Below are 19,080 nucleotides of genomic sequence, written 5' to 3'. Positions count from 1 at the left end.
GTGCCTTGACTGTGCTTATTAAACACACACTCACACATATATATTATATACACAGTAGAACAAAATAAAGTAAATGTAAAATACACTACACAAGAACACCAAATATTTAGGGGATGTACACAATATTTATGAAACTCGTCTTTTGCACTAGAGATTAGATTAGAGACTTCAAACCAATTTTTCAAACATACCCTATTCTAAAAACCTGATGGTCCATGCATTCTACATTACAGATCCCATACTTCTGATAAAAGATGCACATATTTATGAACTAGAGAGAATGGTGATCATTTTCCCTTGCAATACAAAGAGCATTGTGTTCCATTTCTAAATTAGATAATATTTTCTATTACATCTATGTCACATTTGAAACCATGGACCAGCTTCCATTGCGATTTGCAGAACAATCTAATCCATCAGCATTTTCACTTCCTCGTCTAGGCTTTTGCGCACGTTGTTACACAACATTACTACTTCTATTTTACTGAAATCTATACATTTCACCAAAGTTGCTGATTTCAGCCTTCCTGCATGATACAAAAGAGGACAGTAGGAGGCAATGGCACAGATAAAAATGGACACAGCTAAAAAGGCCTATTTTATTTTTAAGTAGACTAGAAAATATTGTGTCAACGCCAGGAAAATGTGTTAAAAGAAGCATTTCATACTCAAAGGAAATAAGCACAGAATGCGTTTTTTTTAACTTTATTGAGCAAATGGAAAGGCTTATACAGTGGTCCCCAACCAGTGGCTTGAAAGGGGAACCACGTGGGACATAACTGTTCAGTAAGTTTGCAATTGATCCTTAGCATTCAGCTCCGATTCAAAAGCAACAGTTATGACCCATTGGCACCCCTTAAAGGGGTTGTTCACCTTTGAGAACTTTTAGTATGATGTAGAGAGTGATATTTTAAGACAATTCGCAATTGGTTTTCATTTTTTATTATTTAAGGTTTTTGCGTTATTTTGCTTTTTATTCAGCAACTCTTTAATTTGCATTTTAAGCAATCTGGTTGCTAGGGTGCCAATTCCCCTAGCAACCATGCACTGATTTAAATAAGAGACGAATATGAATAGGAGAAGGGCTGAATAAAAAGATGAGAAATACCAGTAGCAATAACAATACATTTGTAGCCTTACAGAGCATTTGCTTTTTAGAAGGGGTCAGTGACGCCCATTTGAAATCTGCAAAGAGTCAGAAGAAAAAGGCAAATAACTATAAAAAAAAAAAAAAAAAAAAATTATGAAAACCAATTGAAGTTGCTTATAATTGGCCATTCTATAACCACCCCTTTAAGTCACTGCTTGGTCACCAGGGTAACCAGCCAGTGGAAACCAAAATAGCTGAAAAGCAGGAAGTAGTGTTCTGTTCTGTTATACATCCAGTCACTCCAGCCTTTATACATTACATTTTGCCAAACTAACTATATAAGAAACATTTGTTATTTTGCACAGCCTATTTATCCAGTTTTTATATTTACACTGAACTGTTCCTTTAAGCACTGCAATCTTCCAGGAGCAAAAGATTATTTCTGGAGATTTGTCACCTGCAGGGATTGCCTATGTCTCACGGCTAAAAATTACTCTGTGGGCTATCACCCTATTTACTGGAAATTTTTGGAAATTCAGGACACGAGGACCATTTTTAATTCTTTGAAAACAAACAGCAAGTCTAAAGAGGCTACTGAAAAAGAATTTGGTGTTTTTATTGGACAATTTAAAGAATCACTTTAACCTGAAAGTTTTCAGCATTATTGCATTTAGTAAATGGACATACTTGTATCTGTGCTGGTATAGATTTTTGGCCTCTCTGTATATATGAGAAAACCAAAAGAGTTATCCGTACTATGAAGAGTGTTATTGACAGATCAGTATGGCTCACCAGCCCCCAGGTGATATAAGGAGCATGTCCAACCTGCCAGTCATGCTGTGGCTGTTTAAGCAAGGTTAGAATCGCAAGCTGACCCACTAATATATTTATAAAAGTTTGAGGAATACAAGTTACTTACACTAGGCAAATCCATCAAGAAAATATTAAGTGATTATCTGGTCTATAACTCCAGATACCATCCTAAACTGGTTTGATTAAGGGCTTAGTCCCTTCTATGCTCTTTGGTATTCCTACCCCAATGAATTCTATTAAATATTGAATTGACTAAGATTGCAGGAACATGCAGTGTTAAAAAAGATCTCTCCATCTTTATTTTCATAATTTAATGGCACTGACCAAAATCTAATCAAGACCATCTAAAAAAAAAAAACAACTAATTAACAGTATAACAGCATTAGCAATAAAATTAACTCTCTTCCCTGGCATCAACTTCTGATTTATTAAATTATACAAAGGTAATTAACTTGTCAAAGAAAAACATCTATGTCCCAATCTATGTATAAAAGCCCACAGGCTACTACGATTTACATGTTGGCATAACAAATTTATAAACATCCTAAACCTAGAATATTTAAGGACAATCCAGTTTTCAGATTTTATGGTTTGCACTACCTGATCACCACTACTGCACTCCCTTATGGCAGGGATTCCCGAATTGAAGGACTGCCTGCCCTTGAGAGACCTGCAGCAGTGAGTGTTTTGGGTGGGAAGTTAGGGCCCTGAAGGCATATTTGGTAAGAATGTTCATTTGTTTTCCTAGATGTACACAGCTTTAAGGTCAATGTGTGATTTGGGGCAAGTACTTAATTTGTTGTGGTATTGGAACTATTGATAAATGGCTGCTGCATCAATGATTTTTTTTTTAATATACATAACCTTGACATGCATTAGGGCTCTTACTCACTGGCGTTCTGACCTGTGCTCCCCTGCGTTCCGTTTTTTGGCGTTCAGCCGCAGGGGAGCGCAGGAATAGACGCATGTCATTATTTCAAATGGGGCTGTACTCACTCAGACGCGTGTAGGCGTCGAACGCAGGAAAAATGCAGCATGTTACGTCTCAACCTGCGTTCGGCGCCTACACGCGCCTGAGTGAGTACAGCCCCATTTGAAATAATGACATGCGTCTATTCCTGCGCTCCCCTGCGGCTGAACGCCAAAAAACGGAACGCAGGGGAGCACAGGTCAGAACGCCAGTGAGTAAGAGCCCTTAAGTGGCACACTGACCAAAGGCTGGACCTTCCTTCCAAGGTGTGGGTGGAATGAAAAAGTCTGACAAATCAATCCCACACTTGAAGAATCGCGTCCTAATGCTGCCCATACACAGATCGATAAAAGCTGCTGGTTCAGTCCCCCAAGAGCATGTCGCCATCTTATTGGCTCATCTATGCCAGATGAGGACTGCATTGGTGCAGTGATTCAGTCCTCACCCAACTGGTCTCTGTATGCCAGCAGTATAATCCTATCACTGGCCCCTGAGAAAGCTGTAAACCTTTGAGAGCGTAAGATCCATTTAAAAACTAATAGATTATGAGTTGAATTTTAAAAGATTTCCTGCATCAATTCAATCAAATAAAAATTATCAAAATAAACTAAATAGAGTAAAACTTCAGCACAAACAACGCAAATGAACTGCAGTTTGCATATACTGTACATTACCTGGATCCTATAAAATAATTCTTATGAAATAGTGGGATACTTTTTCCTGAGCTAACTGAGAAGTCAATCTTTTATAGACAGTAGGGATAAACATCGCTGCTTTGTGTGCCACAAAATTAGGCTGCCTCACATATTTGTAAACCCAGCATAACCAGAGAGTGACGACCATGAATTACCAATCTTCAAGGAACTACACAGCGAGACGCATGCAACATTCCTGGCTAAATTAATTATTAAGAGAACTGCACATGCAATCTACATGCTACAGTAAAGAATATTTTATGAACATTTGGCTGTATTCCCACAGTTAATAGATGGTTTACTGCCATTAAGATGCTTGGTAAGTGCAAAGATCCGCCAGAAGGTGCTTCCTAGTAATGTTAACCATTGAGAAACCACAACAACAATGATAAATAAAGCCACATCCTCAAAGCCTGCTTATTATTACTTCTTTATAATGTGATAAGAACCCAAAAAAATCAAAACCTATTTAAAGGGAAACTATACCAATGATTTATTCGCTCTAAAAAATGTTAAAGTAAATAATGTTGCCTCTTTTCTCTGCTATCGAGAGTTACACTAATGGCCAGTTCACAAAATAAATGATATCAGACCACACACATTGTGGCTTCACATTTTAGAATTATAAAAAAGAAGGCTGTTTAAATTAATGTATATGGTACAATTAACACCTATATGGAATTTGGAGGGTAAGAAAAACAGATAGCCCTTTTAACCATAACATCTACTTTATACTAAAAAGGGAAAATAAAAATGCAGTGATCCTTTATATGATAGTATTATGCTTCAGCAAAATGCATCCCTTTCAAAAATACAAAATTCAAAAAAAATATAAAGCAGTATTCATGTGAAGTGCCAGAATTTTTAGAGAAGCCTTTTCTTTAAAGATGGGCATACATTTAAATAATGTCTAAACTAATTCTATAGTCATAAAATAAAATGGGCAGTGAGGGTGTCAAATCATTTCTGGAAGACTGCCCCATTTGAGTAACAGCTCCCCAAATTAAAGGACAAGGTAAAGCAAAAAATAAAATCCCATTTTTACTTTCTTAAATGAAAAAGAACCCTATCTCTAATACACTTTAATTAAAAAATGTGTACTGCTTTTATAAGAAACCTGTATGCAGTGAAATCCCCCCTTCATTCACTGCTGTGGATAGGAATTGTCAAACTGCTGGGCAGGGAAACAATTATATTTATGAACAGCAGGGCGTGCCCCGCCTAACAAGTGAGCGGGATTATGCATGAGTGAGTGGGATTATGCATGAGTGAGCAGGATTATGCATGAGTCATCAGGATTATGCATGAGTAAATTGGATTATGCACAAGTGAACGGGATTATACATGAGTGAGCGGGATTATGCATGAGTGAGCGGGATTATGCACGAGTAAGCGGGATTATGCACGGGTGAGCGGGATTATGCATGAGTGAGTGGGATCATACATCCTTACTGTTAACCTTTTAACAACCAGAGTGGCAGTAATCTAAAGATTTCAAAGAGGCCGTTCACAGATTACATTATAATAGGGGGGGGGTTTACATGTCCTTTAAACAATACAAAACTATTAAATCCACATTAGATTACATAACAACACAGGATCCAGTGCAGTCTGTATATTCTGATTATAAAACAGTCTTGCTGTATCGGCTTCTGACAGATATTATTTGACTTGTGCTGTTTTGATCATTTATGACGATCCCTAAGCAGCCCAGACCACACTGAGCATGTGCACAGTCTTGTCTTGCAAAGATGTTTAACAAAGTTACAAGATAACAGCCCCCTGTGGCCAACTTTAAAAGCAGAAATCATTTGTTTGATTAAGCTTTGTGGTGCAGTAAGTTCATGCTTATGTTTAATATACAAAATACAGCATTTCTAGCCTTATTCTATTTTAGACTTTCCTTGTCCTTTAAGCATTCTTTTGCAAATTTATGCTACTGAAAATGAAGAAAGAGTCTGCATATTTACATGCCCTGCATACAAGCCACTGCCTTGATTGCACCTAACAGGAAGCTTTGAAACATTTGGTTTAGCTCCTGTTGCTAAAGTCCAGCATTTTCAGTAGCACAAACAACCTCGTGAGAACGTGGGACACATCATGCTGGACTGAGAAATTTTTACAGCTGGGAACATGTCCCCTAGTAACATAATACAGGAAAGTGGAAACTTAGAAGGTTACACCTTTTGCACAAGCTAGGTGATTTTTTTTTGAGTATAATCAATTATTACAATTCACAAAACTGTGATAATTGTTGCACAAGCTAAAAAAGGTCTCTTTAGATATACCATATTCTAAAAACTTACTGTTATCAGTTAGAAAATGTTACTCCCATGAACTTAAAATAACATACAAAAAATCAACCTTTACCTGCTGCAAGTAACAAAAACAATAATTGTATCTCCCTTCCCCACATTTGACATTTAAATGTCAGGAAAAATAGCATTACTTTGTGGAGTATTAATATTTGAGCCATTATGGGAAGCCAGAAAGAGATACTGTTGTGAAGCAAAAACAACAGCTGAATGGCATACTGAGTCCTGGAATTTGTGTTTTCTGGGGGCTATGAACACACCATCAGTGACTTAAGACACTCATCATCTGCTTTTCTAGGCCTAAGGTAATAAAAAAAAAATCAAACAAATTTGCCAAGCAGCTTGCAGCTAAATAGCTTTCTGTTTCATCACTTCTAGAATACTTCATCAGCTCACATTACTTCAGCACCCTCCTCCCACCATTTGTCTTTCAAAACACATACACTAACTGCAGTTCTTTTCTTTATACATAGCTATTTATAAAGCCCTGGCTTTCTACATAAGCATTTCGATTCACGCATAAAAGCTTCTGCACAAAGGCCTGCCATTAAATACCATATAACCACTCTTCCTTCTACTGCAGACGTTCACTATACAAAAAAAAATTGTCTAAGGCAGCCAAAACCAACTTTAGGTTGTGACAAACACCATTATAATGCTATTGAAAGAGGTGTGCAATGCCCCCTTCGACTGCTGCCAGCCTGCAGGCTCAGAAGCTACATCAGTACAGACAATTAATCCAGCAGGAAGCATTCACCCAGTGACCCTCATCGTTGAAAGACTATGAGCTCTACCAGTTAGTTGTAAATAGGAGAAAAGCTGCATATTGAATTTAAAATAATTTATTAAGTTAATGATTTGTATAGTACATATTTATTATATATTTGAAGGGGAATGATCAGGAAGTAAAAGTGTTGGTAGTGTACATAGCATTTTCTTGGTTTTCATCCATTAATCTAAATGTTTTATATATATATATATATATATATATATATATATATATATATATATATATATATATATATATATATATATATATATATATATAATATATTTATAATTATTATTTTTAATTAATTAATTAATTTTTTTGCAACTTTCACTCCTCTATCCTTCTCCCTACAGAACAGCTGTGATAGACAGAACAGGGAGCTACTTCACAAGCCTCCCTATTCAAAGTCCCGCAACTTAGATAGTAGTAGCAGCTCTGAGCTCTGCGGGGGAACTGGAGAAGTATTCTCAAGTCAATTCTATTTTCACCAAAACTGACAATGGTGGTGGGTGCCATACATCACAAATCTGCTAGTTCACCTATTCCTGTGTTTGCATGCACTCCTTTTCATACTTTTTCAAGATAGCAGTGTAGCACTACAGCTGTTCTAGGGCAGTGGCCCTCTGGGAAATTTGTCGGGCCAGATTATTTCTGCATGACAGCGGGAGACAACTCTCCTGAAAATGCGTCTCCATTGGAAATAACTAAAATCCCAGGCAGTAAATCCAACATATCGTGCAGTTGCCTCAGGAGGAATATACTCCTTTTAAAGGGGTAGTTCATCTTCAAGTTAACTTTTAGTATGTTATAGAATAGCCAATTCTTAGCAACTTTTCAATTAAAGCTGGCCATAGATGTAAAGATCTTTAAAAGATCCGATCGTCATCGTGAGACCACGATTATCTCGAACGATCATACGATTATACGAATTGTCCATCAACTAAAAAGACCAATTTGCCAGGAAAACAAAGGGTAGCTGCCTGCTTGGCCCTGCAAACATAGATAGATTGCACTTGGACCGATAAAGATTTTTTTAACCTGGCCAATCAATTTCCTGACAGATGTCGGCCGAAAAATCGTAAGATGTACGATTGTTCGAATCCAAATAACTTCACGATAATTTCGAAAGATTGGTTGGACTTCGGTAAAATCGGTCGTTCGTCAAGAAAAATCTTTGCGTCTATTGGGAGCTTTAGACTTAATTTTATATTTTTAATAGTTTTTTTATTGTCTTTTTTATTGTCTTTTCTTCTGACTTTTTTCAGTTTTGACCCCAGCATCCCATAAACTATTGCTCTGTGAAGCTAAAATGTTATCGTTATTGCTCATTTTTTCTTCTCTTTCTATCTAGGCACTCTCCTATTCACATTCCAGTGAACATTTCTAATTTGGGTAATTTGGATCCTAGCAACCAAAATAGCTGCTGAAATTCCAAACTGGAGAACTGCTGAACATAAAGCTAAATACAGTGAAAGCTCAATTTTACATCCCCTGATTTTAAGTTTTCCATCATTTTACATTGTTGTTTTGTGGTCCCACCTATATATTATGCATAATACATTTCCCTGATTTTATATTTTCTTGAATTTTACACAATTTTTTTTCTGGTCCCTTGAAAAATGTAAATGGGGGTTCTACTGTAATTCAAAACATCATATTATATGATACTAAAAGTATAAAGGTGAACAACCCCTTAAGAAAAAACAATGGATGTACAAGAGTATAAAAAGATTTTTAGTTCATATTTTACAGCTTGGAAAAGCAAAAGCTTGCCCCTCCAAGTAAAAAAAGAAACTAAGTACAGGTGTTTGCAGTCGACTTCCTTAAAATGAAGTGGATGCTTTTGAGATTTTTTTTTTCTTTGAACACAAATCAATGATGGGATGAAAAGTATTAGGTACAACAATTACGGCATTTTAGCTCAAAAATAAAATTGAAACTATGGGATAACACTAATAAATACTTTTATCAAATATAATCAGTTTATAAACAGATAATCTTTACTTACCTTGTTTAGTGCCAATATACCACATTCCAGTATATTGGTAACAGCCTGAGTGAAGCATGTTGAAACAGCAATAATGACTAGTTAGGCTTGAGTTTAAACATATCTAACACTTTATTAGCAAGCATTTAACAAATGAGCATTACAATGAAAATTAAATGTGTTTCTTATACCATGACCCCAAGGCACTAAAATATTATGTAGGTAAGGATACACACATTCAAATAAATAATTTTGCACTAATTTCTTGCCTCACAAAGATACACTACAGCAACAAACCATATACAACTGTCAAAAAGCAAGTCTACAGGAAAACAAGCAATTAAGACAGGAATATTGTATTGTATTGTGCTTTAAGCTATACTCAGACTCCATATATTAATCAACACCCACATTGTGTCATCCTAATCACTCCAACTTTCACTTAGGAGCAAGTTAGGTCATGACTCTGGGGGGGAGAGAGAATCTGCTGAGTCTTTGGTCATCTGCCAAAGCAGAACTACATAGATCTCACATCTAAAGAATGATGAAAGTAATCATTAACAGAACAGCCTAAACAGAATTGTAAAATTACAGGAGAATTTCACCAACACTGCTCCTTTCACCTAAGCGGATGTAGCACTGAGAGAAACAGATCTATACTCTATGTCGCACTGGCCCACCAGGATACCAGGAAAACTCCCGGTGGGCCAAGGTGTCAGTGGGCCCTCCTGCTTCTAAACTTTTGGCCTATTTCATAGTCATTCTCTATTTCTTTAAGGGAACAAAGAGGTTTAATAATGGAAGAATAGAGTATAGTATGTAGAGAAAAGAGACTAGGAGAATAAAGTTGAGTGAGGAGAGGAGGTATAAAAGTTTGGAGTGGGCCCTATGCCTAAGGTTTCTGGTGGGCCACTGGTATAACACTGTCTATACCAGGGGTCAGCAACCTTTACTATCAAAAGAGCCATTTTGCCCCCCTCTTCCACTAAAGAAAAATAGTCTGGAGCCGCAAAACATAACAGAGTTTATAAACTTTTAAAAGTTTTTTTTAACTGTTACAACAACAGAATACAACAAACAAATATGCAGTGTGCATGTGTAGGCCTACTTTGAAATAAATTAAACACTGAATAGCCCTATTAAATACTAATGTTCTCATCTGTTTAAAGGCGAGGGCTATAGACGTCATTAAAATATGCGTCACATCCACGCACCTGCTGAAGCTGAACTCTGGAGGCATCTCTCTTGTTTCGAGTGTGCGACCGCGGTAAGGACCATAATGAATCCTCTTGCTGCGGCACGGTCTTGCCAGGGATGTCTATACAGGCCTCACACCTGCTGGTGGCATCTTGAGTGTGTGACAGCAGTAAGCTAACAGTTAGCTTACCACAGTCGCACACTCAAGAAGCCGCCAGCAGGTGCGAGGGCTCCTCTATAGACTATGTGACAGGCAAAGCCGCAAGACTGAGCCACAGCAAGCAGGAGTCTCCGGAGCCGCGGGTTGCCTACCCCTGGTCTATACTGTCCACTTGTTTGGATAGCCAGATTTTTTTCTTCTGACATAACTCATTCATTTGGACTAATTTTAAAGTTGTTCACCTTCCAAACACTTTCAATTCAGTTGTTTTTGGATTGTTCACCAGAAATAAATACTTTTCTCCAGTTGCTTGCCATATTTTTTTTTTAACCTTTTTTCCCCCCAAAGAATTAAGTTTAATGTTACTGTCTCTGGTGTTAAAAGGCTGATAGAAATGCAGGAGTAGATTCTATACGGTTACAATTTGCTACATTACTAGATACATTTTTAACAGCATTTTAGGATTAGCAACTATTCTATTAATTATAATGAAACTCAAGGATTCTGATCAGAAGGAAAAGACAAGAAATGTATCGACTAAAGCTGGCCATAGACGCAAAGATTTGATTGTACGAATCTCCGTTTCGTCCGATTTTCAGGCTGTGTGTGGAGTGTCCAGACATTTTTTGTGCCATGGTCAATCAGACGTTCAGACAATCAGACAGGTTAGACAATTTCTGTCGGCTAGCGATAGTATTGCTGCATGTATCAGAGGGAGACTGTCACCAGCTTTGTCGGCCATAACTTTCATATGATTGCTGTCAGGGCCAGAACATCGTCTGATCTGTTGTTACTACTTTATTTGATCTGAATGGTTAGTGGCAGGTCGGGATATGAAGGTAAATCTGCACGTCTATGGCCAGCTTAAATGTTTCAATTTAAACTGTTTAGTGACGTCCTCCCAGAGCTGCTTCAGAAAGACATTGTGAAAAATTAAACTTTACACCTCAATATGAGAAAAATAGTCAAATAGAAAACAGAGTAATTTAAAAAAAAGTCTTTATTTCTGGGGAACTATCTCAAACCTAATGAACTGAATTGTGTTGGAACCCCATTAAAGGACCAATAACATCAAAAAATTTTTTACAAAAATTAGTTAGAATACAACAAAAAAAACCACCAAGACAAATTAAATTTTAAAATAGCAAAGCATTTATTAAGAAATAACTTACTGAAACTCCACTTCCTGTCCTCTACAGAAAAGGCGACACGGCGACCATCCATACTGCAGCGCTCGATTTCTTCTTCCTGGCTATTCACTGACAGTGTGTCCTGCAGCCGGTCCCTGATCTTCCGGTGCCGATACCAATTCCTGCGAGAGCGCAGGGTTTGCACAAACAGCTGTCCAGCTGGATTGCTGCAGTCGCTGCTAAGTTATGGATCAGCAGAAGTGGACGAGCGTTTGCTCCCCGTGCAACTTCTCTGGCTGCTCATTCATTCAGCTCTCCGGTAGCTTTGGGAGAAGAGGCAGGCAGAGAAAAAGCCCTGGGGAGCTGCTGTGTTGGGGATCACTAGAAACCAAGCGCATCGAATGGAGCTACTAACCCTGCGCAGGAATTGGTATCGGCACCGGTTCGGCTCCCAAGCGCATCGCATAGGGCTCTTGCACAGCAGAGGAGATCATGCAGGACGAACGGCGGGCAGAGGAAGAAGAGGATGGGGACCTGCTGATGCCCCGCTTCCCGCGCTGATCCTCCACCAAAGACACATACAAGGCGGCGGGGTCGGCAGGAGCACGGCGGGGTCGTACATCGCGCTGATACACATACAGACAAACACAGGGACCTGGGGATATTCGCGTGAAGATCAGGGACCGGCTGCAGGACACACTGTCAGTGAATAGCCAGGGAGAAGAAATCGAGCGCTGCAGTATGGATGGTCGCCGTGTCGCCTTTTCTGTAGAGGACAGGAAGTGGAGTTTCGGTAATTATTTCTTAATAAATGCTTTGCTATTTTAAAATTTAATTTGTCTTGGTGGGTTTTTATTGTTGTATTCTAACTAATTTTTGTAAAAAAAATTTTGATGTTACTGGTCCTTTAAAAAAGTGTATAAACACTATCTGAACTAAAGGGTGAAAGGTCTTTGAAAAAATATATGTATATATATTTTAATATTTAATTTTGAAATCTGTGTTTATGCACCGGTTTCAATGAGCTCATGTCCCTTTAACAGATGTCTGCGTCTGTTGGGATTGCAAGCTGTACAGTTGTATACACTGCAATCTGGCTATCCACCAGTGGAAAATATAGATCTGTTTGGCCTATAGAAGCTGATCCAAGCACAACTACTTGGAAACTGCAGTCCTTCTCAATCTCCAGATCTCTCAACGATTTGGATTTTTCCCCTTTAAGGGTTAGTTCACACGAGGAGATTTGGGGAGATTTTGTCGCCTGGTGACTAATCGCCTCGTCTTCTGAGCGACTATCTCCCCGAACTGCCTCAGCGTTTTTTCCCATAGGCTACAATGAAAAGTCGCCTGCGCTAATGCATACGCGGCTATGCGTTTTCAATAGTCGCCCGAACTTGCCTTCGGGCGACTATAGAAAACGCAACTAACCCTAAATCAGTCTATATTTGTCATTCTTTAGAGAGAGTGGCAGTTCAAACCCACACAAAGAAAGCATAAGCCCTTTCATGTAACAGACCATGAAAGGGAACCTTTGTAGTCCATGCTTATGTGTCATTAGAAAGCTTGCATCAGGAAATATGGCAGCACACAGTGTACATAGCAGGCCTGGGCCTTTTTTCAACATGTTCATAACAAACTGGATTCGATTTTTCTAATGTAGTGCAGTAAAAATAACAATTGTACACCTGATTAAAAGGTTTGGGTTACTGGGCCCAAGGCAAACATCTTCCAATGTCAGCAGGAAAAAACTGGCCATACATGCCCACATTGGTTGGGCCATAACGCTAGATTGTCTGGGCATGAATTTCGGCTCAGGAGTCAGTGCTAAACAACCATCCTGTAATCCTGTCATATTGCAACATATCTATCAAAACACAACATTTAATCAGCCAAAGCTACATTTTGGTGGATGCATTGTGCAATGGAAGATGAGCCAGGTCTCCTGTTTCTTTCTGTTAGACACAATCACTATTCACTGGGGCTGTCGGCCCAATGAAAAGCAGTAGAGTAAGTCCATCCTTATGTATGGCCCGTTACAAGGCATTGGTCTGCTTCAGCTAGTAAGCCAATCAGTTAAATACCTTGAAAGTCAGTGTATGGCCACCCTAGCTCCTTTTAAGTTTTTAACATTTAATATGCACAGCACATTGTAGTTGTAAACTAATACTACTAGTACTACAGCCCAGTATATTGACAACAACCTAAGCGTTTCCTAGAATATAAAAAAAAAAAACCTGTCTCCTTGGGAAAACAAGGGAGAGACAAGTCAAAATATGGGGAAAACAGATCCTGGGTTAACAACATGCCTGAGGTGCCTTTCAACTTAAAGGGATACTGTCATGGGAAAAAAAATTTTTTCAAAATGAATCAGTTAATAGTGCTGCTCCAGCAGAATTCTGCATTGAAATCCATTTCTCAAAAGAGCAAACAGATTTTTTTATATTCAATTTTGAAATCTGACATGGGGCTAGACATTTTGTCCATTTCCCAGCTGCCCCATGTCATGTGACTTGTGCCTGCACTTCAGGAGAGGAGAGAAATGCTTTCTGGCAGGCTGCTGTTTTTCCTTCTCAATGCAACTGAATGTGTCCCAGTGGGACATGGGTTTTTACTATTGAGTGTTGTTCTTAGATCTACCAGGCAGCTGTTATCTTGTGTTAGTGAGCTGTTATCTGGTTACCTTCCCATTGTTCTTTTGTTTGGCTGCTGGGGGGGAAAAGGGAGGGGGTGATATCACTCCAACTTGCAGTACAGCAGTAAAGAGTGATTGAAGTTTATCAGAGCACAAGTCACATGACATGGGGCAGCTGGGAAATTGACAAAATGTCTAGCCCCATGTCAGATTTCAAAATTGAATATAAAAAAATCTGTTTGCTCTTTTGAGAAATGGATTTCAGTGCAGAATTCTGCTGGAGCAGCACTATTAACTGATTCATTTTGGAAAAAAAATTTTTTCCCATGACAGTATCCCTTTAAGAATTAAAAGGCGACACTGGAAAACACTACAGTTACACATCATTTAAAGGTTCAAAGAACTATCTAGTTTGTTTAAGCACGGTGTAGTCAATGTTTGTTCTGTAAAGAACAGCTTGGTTTGCTTTAAATGATAAAAAAAAACCTCACATAAATGGTAGCCAAGTGCGTATAAAAATTACAGGGTCACTTTAACCTAAATTACCTTGCCACTTGAATTATGCACCATTTAAAAGTGCACAACACTGTCCATGTTATATTAACCATATCGCTGGTAACTGCTTAGAAAGCTAACGTCACACACTGCATTTTCTAGAAAAAGCAGATCTGCAGCCTTCTACCCTGACTTTAATTTGCACCAGCAGGCATCCACAGGTCAGAGCACACACAGGGAGGGATTTCACGTAAATCCAAACTATTGGGATTTTGTGACTAAAGCCTGGCAGTGCATACTGAAGATAGGGAGTAGGGCTGTGGATCAGTGTTTTCTCTGCTGACATATTTATGTCAGAAAATGTTGTATGTAGCACTAGCCATAGAGTAGGTGGTTCTAGCTATCAACACAGGCAGCTGCGCCTCTACTATGTCCATTAATTTTTATTGCACTGATAACTGCTCTTAGAATCATAAACCAGTCGTACAGTCATACAATAGAAGTTTCCTTCTTTTTTTTTTTTTAATCTCTTTTATTTTTCAAAAGTAGATACATTGACAGAGAATAACGTAAATATCTTTTCCAGTACAGAACATTGCAATTAGTTCACATCAGTACAACTCCATGTAGTATAATATACATTAAACGCATTGTTTTGCTCAAGGTTGCAGAAACACATTCCATGGGGCCCAAATTTGCATACATACAATAGAAGTTTATTGCTCTTTTAAAGGAGACATATAGGATAAAGGAAAAAACCCTAACTTTGTAGGCAATTATGTTTACTGTATAGTGCTGGTTTTACTTTTGGCTGTAAATTAATATTGTCTTTAAAATTAGCCCCTTTATTTGAGCTCAACATGGATGTTCTCTGGTACCTGTTGCAAATAAAGGGTGGGCGTGTCCTAATGGTACCTGCCAGAAGCACAGTAGGAAGGGGATAAGCCAACTTACAGCCCTGTAGTCACACAAGCAAAGACAGGCTTCAGTTCCCTAGTCTCCCCTCCACAGCCAGTTAATTAAGCGGGCAGAAAGTGGAACAAATGGGTGGGACAAGTAGGGTTTTTGCATAAATTTTCAATAATGTAACCAGAAACACAACTTTTTAAAGCACATTCATTCTATATTTTTAAGATGTTAATGCACTGGCACATTCTTGTTTTTTTTTTTTTTACATATGTCTCATTTAAGCAGTCAAGTCATCTACATCTGTGGAACCACTAAAAAAAAAAACAAAAAAAGAAAAACCCCTAAACAGCAAACAGCATGAAAACATTTCAATGACATTTCATCCAGAAACTGCTCATTAAAACAGACATACCTTCTTTTTGTCCCTCATGGAGCCCTTGCCTCGGACCATAATTTTACACCCTGTTTCTGCTTCTAGTTGTTTAGCTGTAAGTCCTCTGGGTCCCAGAATACGTCCAACAAAATTGAACTAAGGAAAATAAATAATATATATTGTAAGAACTGAAGTTTACAAATGCTGAAGTCAGATTTATTTGCCAATATTAGAAGGATTATATTAATTTTTAAAAAAATGTTTTCATCTGACATGCGAAAAACAGAAATATAGGCTGAAATTGCCAGTTATGGCTCTACTGTGAACAGCTTTTATAGACACAAATAAGTAGCCCTTATTAGGGATGTATAGAACCTGGGATTCAGTTCAGGAATCATTCAGCTGAAATGAAGAAATGATTCTTAACTCTTAAAAGTCACATAACTTTAAAGCACTGAACAAATGAATTAAATAATTTTTTGTTCAAAAATGATTTTTGGCTCTATTTTGAATATGCAAAAGAAGGCTGGTTTGCTCATCAAATGTAATGTTTATCATTGTTCAGTATTTAGTTCTTAGTTAGGCCAAATCTCAGCTCTTTCTGCAGGATTTAATTCCGTTCAAAAACTAAGGGGCAGATTTATCAGGTCGAGGTGAATTTTCAAATGAAAAAAATTTGAATTTCAAGCTATTTTTTGTGTATTTCGACTACAGGAATGGTCCAAATTTGATATCTTTAAAATTTCAACCGACCATTCGCCATCCAAAACCTGCCGAATTGCTGTTGTAGCCTATGGGGGACCTCCTAGAACCTATTTGGAGTCAATTGGTCGAATTTGATCGAATGCGATATTACATTGATTCGTATTCAGCCTAATACGGAGCTATTCGATCGAAAACGGACCTATTCGGTTTTTGAATTCGAAATTCGACCCTTGATAAATATGCCCCTTAATGTCGTTAATTGATGGTTCTTAAGTGAAAGCAACAAAATTTGTTTGCATATTAGGGTTTGCATTTAGTTCTGTAGGCTAGCCTTCTTGTATAGGATTAGTGCCAAATCCAAAAAACATGCTTTTAAACAAGCATTAAGAAGTTAAAGAGTTAGCTATTTTAGAAATATCTAAATAAAGAAACGAAAAAAGAGAAGAACAAAGCAACCAATAAAAAGATATCTCTTGGAACTTTCTACATTAACCAACAAAAGCCATCTAAATAAATATGTTTATATATGAATAACAATCTAAAAAATATAACACACAAATATACACAAATATATATATATGGTACCCCACCTGAGGAAGGTTCTTGTATTTGAACCGAAACGTCGAATAAACTTTTTACCACTTTTTGCATTAAATAAGTCCTGTGTTGTGCGGTTTATCGAGATTGGTTTGTATGTATGAAAATTTAACCAGCACCCAGGCAGCTGCTCAATATGAATGGTGTGCTCCAGTCCAGGACTGATATATATATATATATATATATATATATATATATACATACATACACACATACACATACTCATAATAATAATGATGATTCAGCTGAACAGTGTCACAAAACTATACCCTGAATTTTGATGGCCTCCAATGAACATCCAAAAGGCACATGGAAAAGAGAAATAAAGAGAGCAAGTGGAGTGCCTGTGTGGTGCAGACAGGAACTGTCTGATTGCTGAAGAGCCAGCACGTAAATCAACAATGATCGGAATTAATCAAGCCAAGATGAACACACAGATGTAGTTTTCAATTCCTAGTCACTCACTAAGCTGTGTCACAGCCCCAGCACTGCAGAGGCTTCACATATTCACGGCTGACCCAACAAAAGTAAATTGAACGGTGGATTTATGTTCTCTATATTCCCAGTCAATATTCCAGGGAGAAAGAACAGACAATCAAGATCCACTGAGAAAATAGAACCATGCATACGGTCACTAGGATAGGACAGAATAATATCTTATTTAAACTTTAAGGTGGAAAAAAAGCAGAAAAGCCTTCCTGCCAGAACACATTACAGCTTCCACTTAGAGGCTCAGCAGCCTGTCTGATTCTAAAATGGGCTGTATTTCATAGTGTCTGCACGCGTTTGGATTTCAAAAGAGGCAGTAACGCAGAAGATAAATTATTGGCATATTAAATGTGGATGCCTATGAAAACTACAAGCACAAAGCTGGAAACATGCCTAAGCTAATTCATTGGGTTTTTTTTTTTTAGGGGGGGGTATTCTCTCAACATTGAAGGGTTTTGAGTACATACATATACAGTATATTTCCCTTCAGAACTAAAGTAAGAAGGGGGAAAATGCATCTGAAAGCTACCATTCAGTATCTAGTCAGCTTATGTGCTGTGTGGTATGCAGGAGTGATCAAGTCATTATTACAGAAAGGATTTTAAGTTAATCAAAAGCATCCAGCACAGTGAAATCCTGGCAAGGATGAAGGGACTAAAATTTACACTGATGTTACAAACGGTAACAACTTCTCCACATTTTACAGACAACATGCAAGAACTACATAATCCACAATGCATTGCACTGTGATGTTCATTTGCTTAGAAAAATGACATGTACAGGGAATTGTGGGGTTTGGAGGATGCAGGCTGAGTATAGTAGTCAGAAAGATCAGAAGGAGAGCAGGGGGCTAGGCTTAGGAAACTGTCAGAAACCATTAAAAATCATGAAAAGTCTGCATATTTTTTAATTGATGTATATTACAAAGTTGCTTGAAATTATGTTTACTTTTCAAAAAGCTTAAGTTATGTTTTTGTAGAATTCCCCTTAAAACCCTTTCCCTGCCAGCCATTTTGTCTAGATGCGAACATCTACTGCCAAGCAGTTTTTAGATTTTTTGTACTCTTTCACTTTAAGGACCTTTCCTGGGGTGGTCTTTTAGTTTACCCAGGAAACAAAATATTGTTTTTTTCAGGACAACCTGAACTTTCAAAATATGCAAGAAATTTGGTGTAATTCTACTTCTGTAAAAAAATATAGGCTTCTAAGTGTTTAATAAAATGAAAAAAATCATGTTCACAAAGAACAATAACATATATCAGAAACATCATTTATTTTATGTACAAGAACACAGCCGATTTGGAAAGGTCTATGTCTCCTGAACACTGCAATACCAGATATATAAAGTTTTATGGAGATTTCTCACTTATATAGCTCAAAATCTACAAGCAGTTCACTACCAAATTTCTAAAACATCACTCCCCAAACGGCATACTTCTGATTTTAAGGCCAAACATTCCGCTAACAGTAGGTTTAACCTAGAAACTACCCATTATTAGAAAGAACAGATTCTGGTGAATCAAAAATGGGTAAATATATCTTTGTACTCCAAACTACCAAGTTGCAATTGTTTCCTAAATTTATAATGTTTTATAGAAATTAGTGATTTTTTTTTAAAAATGACCTCAAAGCTTCCACTCTACAGCATCATATCTCCCACACATCATTAGGTATCAAATATGAAAGCCTGGAGTCCACTGAACAGTTTGATGCCCAATATGTATAGGTTTACCTAAGCATGTGGTATATAG

At 37.7% G+C, this 19,080-nt stretch overlaps 1 protein-coding gene across 9 annotated transcripts in view; it reads right to left on the bottom strand.

Moving 5' to 3' along the window:
- Positions 1–19,080, bottom strand: part of qki.L (QKI, KH domain containing, RNA binding L homeolog) — a 125,642-nt gene that overhangs the window by 44,588 nt on the left and 61,974 nt on the right. For 5 of the 9 annotated variants that reach the window (XM_041562173.1, XM_041562171.1, XM_041562172.1 and 2 more), the window contains 1 exon segment: positions 15,578–15,694. In XM_041562173.1, coding sequence (XP_041418107.1) covers positions 15,578–15,694 — 117 coding nt within the window. 9 annotated transcript variants of the gene reach the window in all.

The sequence above is a fragment of the Xenopus laevis genome, chromosome 5L (assembly GCF_017654675.1).
Source record: "Xenopus laevis strain J_2021 chromosome 5L, Xenopus_laevis_v10.1, whole genome shotgun sequence".
NCBI lineage: Eukaryota > Metazoa > Chordata > Amphibia > Anura > Pipidae > Xenopus > Xenopus laevis.
Note: the sequence above shows the minus strand (reverse complement) of the source record. Positions and strands in the feature narration are given on the sequence as shown.